The sequence below is a fragment of the Liolophura sinensis genome, chromosome 1 (genome assembly GCF_032854445.1).
Source record: "Liolophura sinensis isolate JHLJ2023 chromosome 1, CUHK_Ljap_v2, whole genome shotgun sequence".
NCBI classification, from domain to species: domain Eukaryota; kingdom Metazoa; phylum Mollusca; class Polyplacophora; order Chitonida; family Chitonidae; genus Liolophura; species Liolophura sinensis.
In genome coordinates, this window is record NC_088295.1 from 78,624,250 (window position 1) to 78,644,751 (window position 20,502).

The 20,502-nt window shown below is 37.7% G+C and overlaps 1 protein-coding gene across 1 annotated transcript; it reads right to left on the bottom strand.

Moving 5' to 3' along the window:
• Window positions 1-1,510: 1,510 nt before the first annotated feature.
• LOC135461620 (annexin A6-like) lies at window positions 1,511-20,499 on the bottom strand. Its single transcript, XM_064738797.1, has 25 exons — window positions 20,390-20,499; window positions 19,179-19,334; window positions 18,776-18,929; window positions 18,306-18,474; window positions 17,799-17,904; window positions 16,514-16,698; window positions 15,835-15,988; window positions 14,058-14,161; window positions 13,007-13,082; window positions 12,364-12,515; window positions 11,857-11,938; window positions 11,296-11,390; window positions 10,805-10,918; window positions 9,444-9,534; window positions 8,617-8,943; window positions 7,963-8,144; window positions 7,424-7,502; window positions 6,832-6,917; window positions 5,653-5,734; window positions 5,137-5,231; window positions 4,626-4,739; window positions 4,113-4,203; window positions 3,171-3,497; window positions 2,288-2,469; window positions 1,511-1,637 (listed from the first exon to the last, which is right to left on the bottom strand). Exons 2-25 carry the CDS (start codon window positions 19,288-19,290, stop codon window positions 1,563-1,565), a joined length of 3,234 nt encoding a protein of 1,077 aa, XP_064594867.1. The 5' UTR covers window positions 19,291-19,334; window positions 20,390-20,499; the 3' UTR covers window positions 1,511-1,562.
• Between the last annotated feature and the right edge of the window lie 3 nt (window positions 20,500-20,502).

Consider the following 20,502-nt stretch of genomic DNA (forward strand, 5'->3'; position numbering starts at 1 on the left):
TTGTGAACTTTTCATCTTGTGCTGTGATTACAAGTGAATCAGAATGTAAAGTTTAACATACATACATATCTTTCATATTAATGTGTGATTTCAATTTAATTAAAGTGAGATTGGATGTAAACTGCACCATAGATATCCATGATCTGAAATCAGTGAATTAACCTCAGGTGACATGCAATGACGGAAGCCTTGAGAGGACACCTCCACAACTGACCAATCAACACAAAAGTTTCATCTGCAAAAGGGGATTCCCCAGGCTGAGCTTTACTGATTGGCTACAGTGGCATCACCTATTGTATATGCTGGATAGTGTGAGCAGGTTAAAACATTGCTGTGCAGCAGTTTACGTACAATCCGACTTTAGTTACCAGCGCCTTATATAGTCACTTTGGTTCTGGAAAACATTTAAGCTCCCAGACTGCTGCCTGCCCAAACTAAACAAGCTGTATTAAAACTAACAGGTAATTAAAACAAAAATATGATGGTTTACCTATAAACAGTTAAGTTTTCATATAAATGAAAAAGATTTAAAAGCTCTTAGAAAACATCATTTTGAGATGCATTTTTAAAATTTCTTTATGCACAGTCACAATGTCATCATTAAAGTTTGGGATCAGAAGCTAACATGTTTTTCTAGATATAGCCCTGGTTACATATACATTCCATGGAAAACTACCAACATGTTATGGTACGGGAATGTTAAAATATGACACAAGAGACCCTAAAGCTGTGAAGAGAATTGTCTACATAACATTTGTATTCTGGACTAAGCGCACATGTATTTCATATACAACATATGGCAGGCTGTATCCGTTTCTCCATTCCAACATTAATAGTCTGTATCAGATTATAAACTCAGATCATACTAATGTAACAACTGCATCCTCAAGAATAGATGCAGTGCCAGCTATGGCTGTCACGCTCTAAATACGAATACTTTATCACAACTGTTAGCATCACAGCGTGTTAAAACAAAACAACATGCTGACGCGTAATATTATTTAAGCACATGATTTATCAAATAAATTAACAAGTACAAATCGACAATAGCTAAAATAGCAAGACAGATGTGCATCACATGAACTAGGGATAAATGTCTGGTTGATCCAATGTGTAAAAAACACACACTAGCCATGAAAGTCAAGTAAAGCTACAGTCAAGAACAGAATGCACTGTTGAAGCCCTGATACATACATCATTTTACATGTATATCACCAGCAATATGCACAATACTCTCAAAATAGAATACATCACCTGAGACTACAAAAGTATGGCCACTTACAGGTATACCTCTCTAGTAAGTACAAAGCCACATAAACACTTGCTCTATTTTTAAAATAAATATAAGCCACCTGACAGGAATTTCTGAATAAAATTGTAAAAATTTAACTCCATACATTAATATGTAAACTTGACAGATTCAATTCTTCACTATTTGAAAGATCTCTTAAAATGTTCTAAATTAATAAATAACATTAAATGTTTTAATACGTATCTATATTTATGAATACATCTATTTTGGGCATTTTTGTGCACCGTCTTGCCAGTAAGAGAATATATATCTATTTCTTCTTCGCAGCATTCTCGTCTCTGATCAAGGCCAAGCACAACTTACGGTAATCCCCTGAAATATCATCCTGTAATGGACAAACAGGTTGAAAATATATCATAATTCTATAAAGTTCACATCATTTACCAAGACTGCACATTATATGAAACACTAAGGATATTTTCACAGAACTACTGAATTTAATTTCTAATTTTTTGGAACTGACATGCAGACTTTAATGCCAGAAGACAAAGTGATTTACTGTGGAACACAAAAAGGCTGGAGAAAGTTCATTTACCAAGTTCTGTGGAAGTGCATTCTGTTTTTCCATTGTCTAATGATCAGTCCACTTAATACACAAATAGAGTTACTCTAATTTCTCAACCTTTTCGCATGTGAAAGAGCAACTTTCAGTGCAATTCATGCGTATTTTTAATTTGATTTTGGAGACCACATTTGTTGGATTTGCCAGTCCCAGGGCTTCACAAAAAATATAATTTTATCAGTTAAAACAAAGGGTTGAAGAATTACAGTAGGTATAAAATGATTGTACCCACAGAGCATGGGCAAACCATTTGCTTGATGTCTACAATCGATACATGTATACGAATTGTGGAATGCACTAGAAATGTGCTTGCAATAGGCACATGGAGTCATTCAACAGCATTTAAAGTGTTACACGCAGATGTACTGTCTTAAAAATAGCACATGTTTGGGATACACATTGTAAAACAATACCTTTATAAACATGCCAAGTGTTTGTTTGTAAAGTCGTTGGAATTGCTCCTTTATCTGGACCATGTCAACTTCACAGCGTGACACAAGAACACGGCAGACTGTGTCATCATCTGTGCCCAACCCTTTCATAGCACCATGCAGCTCATTGGCAAAGTGGGCAGCTTTGTTCCTGATACAACGCACTGCAGGCAAAATATCAGGTGTCTAAGTATTAGAAGTGAGGATAAAAGACGCAATAGTGAGTACGCAGAAAAAACAAATCTGCAGGTGTTCTGGAGGAAATCTTGAAAGCCCTATATGTAAATGTGGCAACAACTTGTGAAAAGAATACTCTAACATTACCTTTTTTTCTGTGTTTCATGTTACACTTAAAAATATATCACTTGTTGGAAGGAAGCCAGGGCAGGGATCACAAAGCGATCTTAGACTTAAGTCAAAATTTCAATCCTTAAACTTGGTATGTTCTTTTCCATTACTTTAGCTGAAATTCACATTGGTCAAGTAATATTTTGACATTGTTATGAAAATAACAATTTTAATGTGATTTGAGGCCAGAGAAATTTAATAACTCAAATTTAACTCAATACAATACACATTTCATGTTCCCAAAAGTTCCAATTTTGATGTTTTTGTGTAAGTATATATCTACTTGCAGCATTTATAAATTTTTCCCACCTCATGCTGGCTCTGCTCGGTTTCCTCCCACCGGAAAGCTGGCTGTCGTCTTATAAGTGAAATATTCTTGAGTATGGCGTAAAACACAAATCAAATAAATAAATATAAATGTTTCCACTTTCAATTTCAACATCCCAAAAGCAACAGATTACCTTAAAAATAGAAATTTATTATCAGCCTCAGATCCCCAAACAATGGGATGACTTACCTATGGACAGCATGCCTGCCTTGAGATCCCCTGACATCTCTGAACTTATGGTATCCTCTATGTCATTGTTACATATCTTGGCATACTCCTGGAATGTCGCCCTGAGCTGTGCATAGCTTCTGGAGACCAGAATGGTGTGAAAGCGAGACTCATCCGTCCCCCATTTCTTCTCACCGGCATCCAATAAGGCCTGGGCATCTTGCTTAGCTTTGTTTCTGTCAAATTCCTTGCTCTCATCCCGAGTGGCTTGAAGCAGTCCAATGAGAAGACGTTTGAAGTGGCCGGATGTGTCAGAGCCTACTTCATTCTCCATATCCTTGCCAAACACTGTAACACACACAAAAAACCATCTCAATATACACCATGCCCAATTCGTCGACTAATGAAAGCAATGAAGATCCTACATTTTTCCACCATCACAACTACTTTATACAAATTGCTTTGCCATCTCTCAAAGTCAGGAGGGGGCCTCCGTGGCTCAGTCGGTTAGCGCGCTAGCGCAGCGTAATGACCCAGGAGCCTCTCACTAATGCGGTTGCTGTGAGTTCAAGTCCAGCTCATGCTCTCCGGCCGTAAGTGGGAAGGTCTTCCAGCAACCTGCGGATGGTCGTGGGTTTCCCCCGGGCTGTACCCGGTTTCCACCCACCATAATGCTGGCCGCCGTCGTATAAGTGAAATATTCTTGAGTACGGCGTAAAACACCAATCAAAAAAAAAAAAAAAAAAAAAAAAATCAAAGTCAGGAGGCCATTACATTTTAAGCCTGTAAAAACCTACACTTCCTCCTTTTTCAAACTAACCACTTTGCCTGACGAACAGAAACAGATGAAGTTGGAGATGAACAGTTGTCAGCATTAAAGGTATTAGGCCTGTTTCAAAAACATATATTTTATAGACCTTGTACCCTGAACAAACCCACTGTATATCGTTTGCCTCTACTCACATGTTTTGTATGCTTCCTTCATAGCTGTCAGCTGAGCATTGCTCCTAGTACAGATCATTTCAACAAGGACCTTCTCATCTGTGCCTAATCCCTGTAAAGCAAAATGAAGAATCAGTGTGAAATATTAACGTGTACATGTTGCATATATAAATGTAAAACTTAACTTTCGGGCATATGAGACAAGGTAAACGAACACCTCATCTTATGCAACTTACCAGGTGTTAAAAACCTGACAGACATTATTAAAATGAGCAAGAGTGGACATGTGACACAAACATCACAGAACATAGCACTGTTGATACTGATAAAGAAAATAAGAATCTGAGGTGCTAAACAGAGAATGAATATCCTTAATTGTACAGAGGTAGAGATTAATCAGTAACTGTCAGTAGAATGTTCAAGTACAGGGCTTATTTAAAATTTTTAACCGCATTTGATGTAAATATGCTGCTTACAAATAATCTTTAATTCATTCCATGGTTTCCATGGTTTTGCTGATGTTTGAAAACTTACCCGGATGGCTTTCTTCACCATGGTGGCATCAAAATCTGCAGAGGACAGACAGAGCCCTGTGGCCAGCTTACACAAGCCTCCACTCAACTCTCCCTTCAGCTCCTTGATAAGGTCCTGAAAACATGCACAGGATACAGATCAGACACGTCAGAGGAAAAGCACCAGAAAACCACCCCACCCGGTACCCGAGAGACTTTCAGGTGTATGGGCTCATCCTGGCTACTGGTGGTTGGACTTGAACATCCCACTTCACTGGTTAAGGAATTATTAGCTTCTCAAGTGACAGATCTATACATTAGGCCACAGACAGAACAAGTCCTATCCTCAGTGCAGAAAAAATGACATGCATATAACTCAACACTATGTGTGTGTGGAGAGTTGGAGGGGAGGTAAACACCTTAATTGTCAGCATATATTATAAAACTGAATACCAATGTACACCACAAAAATATCTTAAATGGCTCCCGGGGATATCTGCATATTCCAAAAACATATTATATCAACATGTTACCTTGCCAAACATGGTCTTGAAGGTTTTCACAATCTCCTGCCTTTGCTCATTTGATCTGTATGCCAACACACCAATAATGGCATCCTCATCTGTCCCTGTAAAGTAAATGTCACAGTTAGTTAACACATTGATTTGTCATGTGAAGTTTTATCAAAAAAAAATCCCATTTCATATACAGTATGTTGACCCTAATATTCTGGCTGATAGTTACATGTTTATGTCTGTCTGTAAAAGCCACTGATCCTCATTACCAAGAAATATTAGATTCGCAGGTAAACCACTCAAAAACTGATCTAACTGTCATCGCAAAAAACAGTCAAAATCATATACCTTTACTAACTCGTTAATCTCAACATAATACACAATACATTCAGGGTGAGTTTTCTGTACCATATGGCTGTAGTATTTTTAACAACGTAAGTAAGGCTGTAGATGAGAAGAAACAAATCTCGCGTTGAACTTAATACAATAATGAGTGATCCTCAGGCCTGAAGATGAACCTAAGACGTGACTTACCTAGACCTTTCATGGCCTTCCTCAGTACCTCAGCATCTGTTTCTGCATTGAAATTTTCAGCTGGTGTAACAGTTGGATCTTCCTGTAAAACAAGGCCAAGCAGAATTACGCTCCGTTAAGATTCAAGGATTCAAAGCAGACCTTTCAAAAAGTTCATACCTGACTGTACAAAAGCATGTGTGTGCTTAGCAGCTTACATATATTGATATGTGGGGACTGCTGGCCACTCTTTGCCCGAAAACTATGTGGACTAATGCTTACAAAGAGCTACCCCCTCGTTCAATTCTGATGCATGCACATTAGATTCGTCCTAAATACATATCAAGCAGAGCAATTCTGAAAGATAAAATATTTATGCACATTTTGCCTCAATTGCTACTTGCTTTTACATCACCATTTTCATGTAAATGTTAGACAAAGTCGAAAATAGGCTCACATTTACCAGGTCACTATGCTCTGCAATGTTACTAAAATCTGGGTCAGTGAGGCACGAATGCACAGCAGCAGTTGACCTTTACATGAAATTAAGAATGGAAAGGATGTCGAAAATAACCCCCCTTTTTACTGCAAACTTTATTTGACAGTTTACACCAACTGTGGAGTCCCGTCATTCTGCTCCATAGCATTTAGCCAATTGCAAATTCGCAGAACTGAGAGCCAGCTTATCAAAACGTCGTGAAAGGTCAACCATGTATGTGCGGGGAGCAATGACCCAATTTAATATGTCCCAATGCCACCTATGGATGGCAGGCATGCTGTCCATAGGTATGGAAGAGTAAATCACAAATCTGAACTATCTTGGATTTGCTGCTCATAAAGGTTACAGAATGTAGAAAAACTTGGCAGAGGAACAGAGAATGTCCTGGTGAACATAATTTATTGGAGTTTTGCCTGGTTAATGCAAGCATTGATCATTTTGCACGGATTTTTATAGCACAGGCTTTCTCTGCGCTAAGCTGTTCTTAAATAACAATATTTCAACTGAGAAGACTCCTCTTGTGTGATCCATGCCTAGCCCGGTATTAAAAGATCACAGCTGAGATCCTTGGTTAGTGTATGTTGTTATCTGTAGGGAGAGAGATGCAGGTTTGGGTCTTGGTACATAAAGTTTATAACATAGAAAATTATCCATCTTATCATACAAGCTCTCATTTTTTCTGTAGAATGTTCAAGCACTACCTGGACTGGCTCTGACTCCATTTTCACTTCCTCGTCCAGCTGCTCATCCGTCTTACTCCTTGTGGCCTGTACAAAGGCTTTACCAGCTGAGAAGAAATGGCAAACCAAGAGATATTAACACAGAGTTTTCTCTAAATTTTTCATTTACCCATTATGTCAATTACTTTAGAATTTAAGATCATCTGTTATATGGTGGTGACGACAATCAATGAAACATTTCCATGTTTTTACAAGCTTACTTCATATAATTCATATCAAGGAATTTGCTCCCTCCTATAAATAGTGTGTCCACTACTGTTCTGTAAGATATGGGAACAAAAGTTTAGTCCGTTGACACAGGTGAGTGAGTTCCCTCCCCTTAGTGCACCTATTATCATTACATATGCCGAAGAGAGAATCGATGTTGAAACAGGGAGTTAAAAATACCTTAATAGTACTTTGTAGTATACTAGTATTCTTGTTATCATAAGCTATATGACTGAATTTTATAGCCACACCTTTATGAATCTTGGCTCGTGTATAAAGAAAATATGTAAGCTCAGACAAGTTGTTTTTTTGTTGGATATTGGGATATAAAGATGTAATAACTCACATTTGGCACTGCTCTCTGGGGGAGGGCCTCCAACAACCAGGGACAGGATAATCTTACGATAGTCTCCTGATAAGTCATCCTGAAGAGAGGCAAAACTCAGCGTAAGTTTCTTATCATCAGAACTTGAAGCAAAGCAGTAGAAACAAGCATGGCAGGCATGTTAATTTACATTAGGTTCACTTCAATGTCACTGTTACAACTGGGCCCTGTAATAATTTGTTTTAATATCTTGTTTTGTAGTTGCTGAATGCCATACTAAACAATATGGGCCCTTTTATAATACACGCACATGTGGGTATAAAACTTAAAGGGACACAGAATCAATTCTGACTGGCTGGTGTGAGAGACAGGTAGTTAGATAAGTCCAGGTTGTGCCGTGTCTAAGCTGAATTTTAGGTATGATACATTTATGCAAGTCTGACCACGGCTGCAGATTTAACCCTGGAAACCTTGTTCCCATTGCCAGTTAATCAGAAACGATTCTGAATTCATTTAAATGAAGGCACTGACTACATAACATATTGCTGGAAGATACTCACAGCTATAAACTGTTCCAAGGTTTGACCGGTGAGTTTCTCAAATTCCTCTTTGATCTGGACCATATCAATTTCGCAGCGTGAGATGACCACTCGTAGTAGTGTGTCATCGTCCGTCCCTAGCCCCTTCATCGTCTTCTGTAGCTGACGGGCAAAGTGAGCTGCTTTGTTCTTCACACAGCGTACTGAAACCCAGACATAATGATATTTAGTTCATGGAAACTGTTAAAATGACCAAACCTTTACAAAACTGTAAATCTTCAATCTTTTTGACCTCTAAGGCCTTTTTCAGTGACATTTATGCATACAATTAAAATGAAAATGACGCTAATATATTATGTTTGTGTCACTAAAGGTGCAAGCTTCACAAAATTGTGCAAATTATTTCCCTACACCTCATACTTCTCTCAGAATGTTTCAAAATACTGGTTACTGAGGCAGTTGAACGGGTTACAGAATTAGGGTATGTACATGTATTTTGAAGTATCAAATTATACAGGTAATTTTGTTGAGTATGCGTATTAAAGCCCAAATCTCCAGGTCATTCTCATTTCAAGGGTTCCTTAACACTGGTATATGTATTTAATATCTTTCTCCAAATGTCACATCACACAATTCTCCAGGTATATTTGACCTTCTGTAAGTCTCTGTACCTACCTATAGTTAGCATTCCCCTTAACAAATCTCCTGACAACTCGCTCTTCAGTACTTCCTCTATTTCCTTCTTGGAAATCTTGCGATATTCCTCAAACGTGGCTCGGAGTTGAGCGTAACTACGAGACACAAGAATGACATTAAAACGAGATTCATCTGTTCCCCATTTCTTCTCTCCAGCCTCATACATAGCTTTGGCATCTTGGTGTGCCTTGTTTCTGTCAATCTCACTGCTGTCTGAGCGATTAGCCTGAACCAAGCCCACCAGCAATCGCTTCAAATGTCCAGACGTGTCTGATACAATATCCTTCTCCAGGTCTTTGTTAAACACTGAATAACAAACACACAAGTGCTTTTTTTTTTAGAAAAGTAAGACAGATGGCCTCACAAGATCACATTGAAATAGGACATAAACACAAAAAATATACAGTTTCTGCTGATTTCACATCACAAGTCAGATGAAGATGGCAACTGCTCTAGGTTTACAGCTGCTACACTACTATATATAGGACAGTGTAGTGTATTACTCTATTTTATTTGATTGGTGCCTTATGCTGTACTCAACAATATTTCACTCACACGACGGCAGCCAGCATTAAGGTGGGAGGAAACCGGGCAGAGAACAGGGGAAAACTCTCTGACCCTCTGAAGGTTGCTGACAGGCGAGATGATGTTTTATCATCATAAAGTAATGTAATACATGTAATTCACTTGAAAATTAGATTGCACCTATACCTGTACTTTTGGAGCATACATCATTATGTACATTATTACTTTATCTACATTATGTACTAAATATGACAAAACAAAAAAGGAAACAAGTAACTTGCTTTCTTTGTATTTCTTGATGATTTCTTTTATCTGTGCATTTGATCGAGTGCAGAGAATTTCAATGAGGACATCTTCATCTGTTCCCAATCCCTGAAATGAATGACACAACAAAGCTACATCTGTGTAGTGTTCAGTCCATTCCACTCACATGTAGCCCTGCTATAAGGGTACATAAATGTTTCAGGCCAGGATACCTATATCAGAATATGAACTCTAGGTACTCAGACAAGTGTCAGGTTTTCATACATATGAAGGTATGGAATGTGGTTCTAATTGACAATCTTCTAATTTGGTTGTGTAATAGTTTCTGTGAGTTGCTTGCAGAGTACAAAATAAGATTACTAAAAAAAAAGTTGTATATGTATTTCACATATACAACTTCACATAAGTACTTCACATATACAACTGTATACATACATGGAACATTTTGTGATTACTGATGTGGAATAGCCTCATTGCGCAGAATGCTAGACATGGAGTAAAACACTGTGATCAATGAATAAAAAAATCTAACATATCAGTCTGATGTGATGTCACTGCACAACAAATTTAAGCTTACATAACAGAAAGGAATGTACCAAATCTAATGATTAAAATTTTGACTAAAGTCTAAGATCGCCATCTGACCCCAGGGCCTGATCTCAGGTGGTCTGAGAATTGATAGCAAGGTGACCAAAGAGCTCACCCGTGTGAAACGCATGAATGCAAATCTTCAGCTCAATGAACAAAGAACTGAAATCATGAATTTGATAATTTATGGTAATATGCTCAGAGAGGATCAGTGATGGAACATTGCATCTGTGCTTTATATGTAATACTTCAGGTCAATACATACAATACTTTTTAAGATACCAGCCCCAACATTTTGTTTAACAGAGTCTCTAATACACAATACACTAAGTCAGGAATTCAGTAATTTATAGTATTTAATATGCACACAACTAACCAACAATGTAATATCACCCTCCCGCTATTGTGCTCTACATGTGAGCAAACCCTGGGCTCAATAAATGCAGTACTTTTTGAAAACCACCCTAACACTTTGCTAAAGAATGATTCTTATACACAATATACTAAGTTAAGAATAAGGTAGTATACAGTATTTAATAGGCAAACATCCAATCAACGATGGAATATTGCCCTCATGCTATTGTGCTCCACATCTGTGCAAACCCTGAGCTAAATACCTGCAATATTTTTCAACGTTTTGTTTAACATTGCTGTCTGTATTATTGGACACCGACACCAATTCTCTGGGTAACACATAAGCTACGCCTGTCTTGTATACAGACGAGCTAAAATGTCTGTGTTCTTTAGGAAGTATGTAGTATGTTCCAAGTACATCTAAACTATGACCTACCTTGATGGCATTCCTGAGCTCCTTAGCGTCAAACGCTGCAGGTCCCAGACACAGTCTCTTCACAGTCTCCAGCAGGTTGCCACTCAGCTCACTCTTAAAATCCTCAATTAAATCCTGAAAAATATGATATATTAGCTAAACAAGACAGTCTAACTTATGTCCAAAATAACATCAATTAATATCTGTAAAGTAATATTTTTCTCATGAATAAAATTTCAATCTTGTTTGATTTAATTTATTAGCATGATGCATCTACGGATACACACGTATATACTACATGGATCATGTAAAATGTGTAAAGCAGAGATAAACAAAAATAGGATGTAAACTCCAAGAGCAGAAACCATGTGTGGCATAATTATGCACCTTCATATGGGAACTAAATGTACAATATCCAAAACATAGCTACTGTGCCAAAAGTAGATATTTTTTAAATAAAAACCCAAGCTGCACTGTAAAGTGCATGACAATTTTAATGATGCCAACCTTACCTTCCCAAACAGGGTCTTGTACGTGCTGACAATTTCTACCCTTTGAGGACTGGATCTGTAAGCCATAATGTTAATTATTGCCTCTTCATCAGTTCCTGGGGAGGAAAAAAAACCCTGCTGAATATTTATTTAGAACTGTTTTGGACACCACTCTCTCAAAGTACTGCTACACAATCCATACCATGTGTGCTGCATGAAACATCCTTGGGAAGGTCATCTCCAAGGTGGCCATGAAGGTTAATTTTATACTTGGTACTATATATACTAAAGACTTTCACACTCCTTTTTTCTCACCCCCTGGTTTTCATTAAATAAAAAGTAATTTATTTATTTCAGTGGTCTTTTACACCGTATTCAAGAATATTTCACTTGTATGACAGCGGCCAGCATTATGGTGGGAGGGAACCACGCTTAGCCCGGGGGAACCCACGATCGATCATCTGCAGGTGTGCAGGTGTCTGCTCACGTGTGGACATAAAAGTGAATTATTCTTGAAAGGAAAGCACACACCAAATAAAACTTCCTTAGTTGTCTTCTCCTGAGTTTTTCACGGCAACTCACCAATTCCTTTCATAGCACTCCGCAATACCTCACAATCTTGTTCAGCATTAAAGTTCGGGTAAGGCTTGACAGTTCCTTCAGTCTAAAATCAGAATAATACATATTACACTGATTTTCCTTAACATAAACCGACAAATGCTTGTGAATTTGGAGTTGTACTGTGGGACTACCGTACTTCTGTTTATTACACTTACCACAAAGTACTGCTTATAGCCTTTTCTCTACTGTATGACCACAATTATACAAAATCATGATTTATGACACAAAAACTCAAACAATCTCGTCAGGTGAAGTTTATTTCAAAAACAAATAACAAATGAATACTAGTATATTCTATGGGCTATATGCCTACACTTGTTCAGTCTGACATTGTTATGTCCATGTATACATCCATGTATACACTAAAATGCGAAGGAATGAGATTCATGTTAGTGAGGAGGGAATATAAATTAAGGAAAAATATCACATAAGCGATGTATTATAATTCTAATCTAAATTATTTCTCACATTCAAGTTTTCAGTCTCCATGTCAAAGTAAGGATCAGCCTTGGGTTTGGGCTTAGGTTTGGTTTCTTTAGTCGATGATGTTGATGGTTTCCTCTTTGTCGTGGACGGAGGTGGTGCCTCCTTAACTTTGGGTGGTTTACGCACAGCTCCTCCTGAGAAGACCCAGCACCAAACATTACTTGGACGAAAGCTGAATCTCTTGTTTTTCACATTTAGTCATTTAGTACAATCGTTAAAACTGCAATATTTTTTTATCACCTTTAAATCAACCACATTTATTTACACGAACAACCCATGCTGTGGGTGAAAGATCAGCCCTGGTTGCTAGCTCCTTGAGAAATTTGCATACTCAATGTTGGCATTAATACCAAATGACCACGTTGATAAATAGGGCTATCTAATGGCCTCTTATCTGTTGAATTCAGAATATTTGTGCTTAATGATTTTGTGATAAAATGTAAAATGTAAAATCAACTTAGTTCATACAAATAGGCTCAAATCTTTGTGTGGATGATGCATTTTCTAACATCAAAAAAAAATCACAATATAGTCTGGCATATCACAGTGTTTGTATCAGCTCAGTAAAATTGTTAACATTAGTCATCAGAGTGCACATCTGTTATTTCTGTATCAGAGGGCGTACTTGGAACTCCTGGCTTGGCAAGAACCACGGACACTCTGTAGCCATCGCCTTCATCAACCATCTCAGCTGACAACATCTGAAACACGTAAAATTCATAATCTGTTAATGACCCAATTTCTTTCCAAACAGTGTATTATTACAGGCAAAAAATGTCATAAATCACTACTTTTGGTGCACAAACTTACATTTTTCTGGTAGAATATCATCCTATATTCCTGTGCAAAGATGAATGAAACTCTCAGAATGAAGAATAATGAGTACCAAAGACCAGGGTAACTGCCCATTTTTTTTATTTCAAAGCTCATAATATTCCACCTGTCTAGCTCCAACCAATCAGTTACTGACTGACAATCCTAATGGACAAGCCTACTTTTAGGCCGAATATAACATGTAGTTCATAACCCTTATCTTATAGATTATTTTTTAAAAAGTGTTGTGTGGGCAAAGCCACCCCATCATGGAGAGACTCTGCCCGTAGTATAGTTTTATTGCCAATAGTGATTACAAGAAGAAACTAGGTTGGCTTTGCCCATTTATTAGGTCTTTAAATAAGGAGAAATACAAAAATGAAAAAATAGTTTTACAATAAACTCTGCAACACAATGTTTCATTCGAAATACGAAGATCCCAACCTTCTTCAGAAGAAATTGGATAGATAATGCTCACAACATTAAACTTAACTTTGTGCACCATGAAACTATCAATGGTAACTTAAAAATGTCATCTCAACAATAAGCCTGCTGGTGCATGTCTGCAAGATCTACAGCCAAAGTCTGCACTAAATGAAAATCTTTCCTGGAGTAATTCCTCACGATTTGGAAGGACACCAACAATCTGACTCCACTCAACATCTACCAAATCAATTTTATCAGGAGAAATGAACTTCCCTCCTTTGCTGGGATGCAGAAAAGAGACTTCTGCATCACTGTAGCCATGCACATGAATCACATTCCCGATAAAGTGTTTGAGCGCCCTTTTTGTGGCATATACGACTACAACATATTAACCAGGTGACAAGTCCCTTACCTGACTCAAAATTAGTAAAACTCACCTTTCCCATTTTGGGCTCAGAAACTTTAATCTTGAAGTCAGTATGGCCTTTTGCATATTCAAGCATGTGGGAATAAATGTGCAGTATTTGCTCCTTCCATTCTCCTGTTGAAATAAGTTAACAAATAGGTTTAGGTCCAAGTTGTGGAAACATTATAAATCAGGGGTGGAAATGTTAAACAAATAAACAAATGACATACAATTTTGGTAAGTATATTCAAGGACATAATTACTACAATCATCATGGCAGTGGTATGGTTATAAGTCCTGGCTGTTGCAAGAGGCAACCATCACCATGATTTGATAAAATTTTTCAATGACACCGGTTATTATTTTTGACTGCTATTTTGTTTGAATTCTAAAATCAGTCAGGCACAGGAGGTAATTTGTAACAATTTTTTTTTCTTGATTTATTTCTTTGTTTGATTGGTGTTTTATGCCATACTCTTGTTTTTGTTGAATAGGTTGTTTCAGGTACCGTTCTTTAATATTTTAATTCATGATTAGCTAAAGTATTCGGATTAGTCCTGTGTTACACTTCATCATCATTTATACCAGTATATACTGTACCTTCTCAATACTTACAGACTCGTGTTTGAGGCCCATTAAAGAATGGAATATGGATGACTGGCGTTTGATCATTGAATTAAATATGCTGCATCACGAATCAGAATAAATACAGGAAACGTGCGTGTCCGACTTGTAGGTAGACTTCCCGTTTATTAGTGACCACGTGTATTACCACAGGTATTTCAAGAAAAAGTTAGTACTGCATGTACATTCATGTATATAAGTCATTAAATTAGCTAAACTGGGCTTTATACTATTATTATGAACCAGACGACCTTGAGAGAATATCGATCTCTGGGTATATATGTTTTCTACCCAAATACCATGTACCTTCTCTATATAGAAGAAATTTCTGTCCAAAATTTCGTCTTCTTACTGCAGTTGACATTTGCAAAGTATGTCAGTATTTTTCTTGTAGTAAATTGAACCACATGTAAATTTCTAGTTCTCTTTATGAGACTACATGTATGTACTTTCTGGCTGTCACCCCCAACTTTCAGCTGGGTTACAGGTCATTTTGGGAACTGGCCGCGCGATGATTGACCTGGAACGTCCTTATTGGATGACGGCTGGTCTACGAATGTCTGTTTTGAGGCATAGATGAAAGGATCTTGCAGCCAACTCACACCACATGTTGTTGTGATAGAAATGGCCTTAAAATTGAAAGAACTGTAAGGGAAAGACTTAAAAGGTGGTTATTCGCTAGCTATTTTACATACTCATCCAAGAGTCCGAATGTTGATCGTGTCAAATGCAGGATCTGTAGGCCTACGACAATGCAGGCCGAAATACAGGTGGGAGCAGGATTTCATCTTTCAAAGTACTCATAATCGTACTGTTTGCTGGGACAGTACCAGTAATTACGAGCATGTGCTTAGTCCCTCTACACGGACTCGGCATTTTTTGTTTTGTTTTACGTCTTCACATTCATAACAACACTGAGTCCATCCCTGCCTCTTGCAATCATTCAAAGGAAAAATGTGAATCTTTAAAAAACCGGAAGTGTGTTTCTCGGCCCCTACCCATCTTGCCAAGATGGTGAGGCTCACTGAGGCCTGACAGAGGTGTGGGCAGCGGTCACTGATCCACTACTCCTCCACTACTTAAGACAACAGCCCTCGCACGGCACTATGGTATACAGTTTCTGAAAATCCATCTGTAATTATTGAGAAGGTACAGTACATATAGTAAGTGCACGCATGACTTACCCTTGCCCGGACTGATAGCATTCACAGGTGGATCCTTATACACAGGGTACTCAATGGCCTTGACAGGAGATGGGGGAGGCTCTTTAGGTTTCTGGTCCTCCAAGGCTTTCCTCAGGTCACCCACCGTCAAGCACTTATCTGTAGGCTTGCAGTTCTGATATAGGACAATATGAAGCCATGACAAGACATTTACAACCTAACCAGTATGTTGAGCATATACATACATGTATGTATTTCAAGATTCAGGAAAAAATCAAATATAGGTACCAAAATGGTGAATGGCACGAAAGATCACAACTAATTGTGAGGTACTGTACCAGCCCCAATGACAGTGATTAGACAATTCATTGTGATTTTAAATTCAGTTTAATCTGTTTCACTGAATTTGTTACTGTAATGCTAATCAGCAGTATCAACAATGATTGTTCTCTAAATCTATAAAAATTAAAAAGGGGTCAGGGAAAGTTATTGTTTTTAAATTCAGGAAAGGAACAAATACAAAAGTAAACAAGAAAATGTAATGTAAAACACAATTTTCTTACACTGCAGCCTCAGCTAAACATGAACTGAAAACCTACCCCTTCTTCCCCTAGAAGGAATGTCACTGGTGAAAAATTCATCATCAAAATTAACTGACTTTTAATACACACTTGTATTATTATTGCTACAAAAAGAGTACCTTTATCATCTGCTCAGTGAGGAATCCATACTGGGTGTTGGGATGGGATGCCCCTGTTGGGTTGCCAGGTCCCATGGTGACAGTACCATTGGGGTTTACCTGCATGCTCTGCCCAGATGTCGAGCCCCACACATTTATCTGGGTGCCAGAGTAATTTGTGGGATTGAAAGGTCCTTCTGGCACAGCTGCAACGAAACAGGATATGAACAGAGTATGACAACACATGTATAATAACTTCTTTCAATGGCATTTAGAAGTTGAGTTGGATAACATAACAAATATATGGATCACAACTTCTCAATTTACTCAGTGAGCAACAATTCGGTATAGGTACTGTCTATTGTTTATCTTATGTATGTTTCGTCTATTGTATGCTTCATCTGTTGTTCATTTTCTTAATCAACATTGTACCATCAATCTTGTGAATCTGTTGTATGTTTCTTCTATTCTTCACATACTGAAATCAGCAATTTAGCGCTCTCTTTAAATATCCATTGTTGTCACCAATTGATCATTATGCTCGTTAACGGTATTAGTACCTATACTGATGTGTCGCTTACTGAGTAAATAGAAGTTTTGATCCATATATTTGTTATGTCACAAGTAACATAGTAAGGTCCAGTACATAATGTTTCACACTGTAAGCATTGCATATCTCAGCGGTGGGTACAAAAGTTTTTTTTACAAAGCATCTTTACAGAATGGGCCATGGTCTAGTAACTAAAGGTGCTGGCCTTCCAATCAATGAGAAACATGAGGTTCAAAATGGACTTTTCCCCTGTTCTCACTGCTTGTGGGGTCTCAGTAACAACAAGCAGTTGATCACACTCATGTGGTTGTTGACGCGATCTAACACTCGTCTTCCACCAGTATAGCGGCACATGGCCCACAGCAAGTAATGTGTTGTCTTTGTTGATGTACAAAATGCACATGTGAATGCTGCAGAACACATGCATTCATGGGATTCATTTATTTATTTGATTGGAGTTTAACGCCATACTCAAGAATATTCCCCTTATACGATGGCTGTCAACACTATGGCAGTTGGAAACCAGGCAGAGCCAGGGAGAAAGTATTATGGGAAAGTTCACCAGTAATATTCCAAAACTCAGTGTTTACTCCATGCATTCCGAGCACCCATAAACCTTCATATAAGTCAAAAATTCTTCAGTATAGCATTAAACAAATGTTAATAAATGAACAAAATAGGTTTAAATTCCACTTGTAATTGCAGTTAAGTAGGACAACATTAATACGCTTTTGAACAACTAAACCCAGTAGTTACCTGTGCTGTCATATCCTGAAGTGCCTGCCACCCTGTCTATTTGAGTGTTGCTGGCAGCCCAGGCCTCTCTTGGGGTAGTTTGCAAAGGTCGGCGGCTGGGTGACCCCTGAAAACCGAACAGATACATTCAGACAATGTTCAGCTTATTGGCGACGTACAAACCAAATTGTAAACAAATCACCTCTCGTTGATTTTTTGATAGAAACACAAGGTATCCAAATATTTGTAACATGCCCTGTGTTAGTAAAATGTATAATACTGGTAGAGTCAAGAAGTCTCCAGCAGGCCAGAACACACATCTTACAAAAGCATAAACCAAATAACACCAAATATTACTTACAATATAATTATGTTATGCAGATGAAAAGCATATTTGAAAAATATGTGTTGTAAATGTTCACATTGCAAAATTAAATTATGAGCAGGCAAGTTGCTTGGAAGGGAAGATACAATGCATGGATCCAACAGTATGGAATTGTTTCCCGTGTCACAGAATTGTATCAGTACCTTTTTCCTAGGTTTTGTTCGACTTCTAGACCTAGGTTTATCATCATCCGATTCAACACATGTGGAAGTGGAATCATATTCTGAGGTAGAAGTATATGTTGTGGTTGTAAATCCTATGTCATCAACTGTCAGTGTCTTTGTCACCACATCACTTTCTCGCATTCCATCTCTGTTCAGGCAAAGGTCAGAAATTCAATAAGTGGTAACAACACAAAATACCTTGCAGGGATATGAATGAAGTGTAATTGTTATTTCAGCCTGACACTGTCTGACAATCTGATGATGAAATATCACCCTTCAAGCCCATCATATTTACATTAACTACAAAATATGACCAACTGGTGGTCTGACTAAACAGAGAATTCAGCGAACTCTACAAAAATAACTGCTAGATATATGAGGCTGTGAAATATAACTTTCTCATATATGTGTATGTTATGAAGTCTGCAAGACAGGAAACGAATGCCAACCTGGAAACTGCTACACATTTTAAGGTCCTCTTTCCAGGTTTAAGAGTGAATGGGGCAATGTATTTGAAGGTAACTTCTCTGCCTGTAATTATCCTTTGAAATGGACTAGGCTTGGTTCCATCTGTTGTGAAATATATCTTAGCACCGGGAGACTCTGAAATTGAAGAGACAAACTTAAACCTCTTCAAAGAATAATATGACACTTTATAATGAAATATATCTGTGAATCAGGTTATAGTTAAAGCGGCTAAACTTGGGATATGTTTGGTCTCTGTTTAGGACTAAATATTTCCTCATATATACGTATGTACAGCTAGATATATAGTATACATGTATCTGTATCATAAAAAAATTAAGAACTAAAGGGTGTTACTAGAGATGCATAGGTTACAAATGCAATTACCTGAGTAAAGCTCTAAGAAAGTTGAAGAATCAACTCTGTTTGAGGCTAAACCTGGGTATGGTTCCCTCAGAGGTATGATTTGTGGAGGACAGATCGCTCCTGCACTGGGCATTTTGAATCTCTCAGTGAATTCTACCTAAAAATTCACATCAACATCTGAAAAAGAAAGAAAGAGAACAGAAAAGAAAAACAGTAAAAATGTGAAAACTTTCCTTTAACATAAGTCTTCCATTTCAACAATGCCAGCCACCGTGTGATTAATTTATAGATAGGGTGAGTGGGGTTGCATGCCAGCATGGCACGATGAACCAGAAGCCTCTTACCACTGCCGTCAATGTGAGCTCAAGTCCAGTTTGTGCTGGCTTCCTCTCTGGCCCTATGTGGGAAGGCCTTCCACCAACCTGCAGATGGTTGTGGGTTTCCCCCGAGCTATGCCCGTTTCCTCCCATCATAATGCTGACCGCTGTCGTATAAGTGAAATGTTCACGAGTGCAGTGTAAAACACCTATCAAATATATAAATTTATAGATAAATATCTCGAAATATGAGTTCATTTAAATTAAGTTCTATTTCTGCCCTTTAGTCTTTAGCTTCAGTGCACTTTCAGAGTTAACAAAAATACTTACTTACTCTTAAATACTCTTACTTTTTGCCAATTATAAATTTATGTACTATATGTCTACTATCTGTTCAGTTAATTGTTTATCAAAATGCAATTTAATCAAACTGATAACGGGTTTATCTCATTCTGTCAAACCTACAGTCCGAGTACATTGACTATACTTGGTTGAGACATATTTGGAAACACTGCATATAATCACGGCTGTTCAATGGCAAAGCAGGGTTCTGACAGGGTTCAATTTCACACATTATTTTTTTTTCTGTATATAAAACACAATGATGAACCTCAGTATCTACATTATCTGTTGAGCGGATAAGAATTTGTTTATTTACTTATTTACATTTGTTTAAAATTCACATTAAGTATGAAAATTTATCACACTAAAATAACTTAAAAGGTAATGAAAATTTGGAGCCACCGATAATGGCATACATGCAAATACTCTTCCATGCCTCACCCCTTAGCTCCTGCAGGTGAGACTCCAGTCAGTGCCCGTCTCAACAAATACAATTCTTTTGCTGATACTCATTTCAGTGAAGAGAATAAAGCTGATAAACTACAAGACTTATGTTAATCCTTCTTCACTTACCGGAAGCCCAATCGTGTTGAGATATATAACACCTTAGCACGAAAGAAATGTCTAACATCCACAGCAAACAGCACTGTTTACGTTGTCGTCAAGTGGCCATCTTCCTTCAGTTC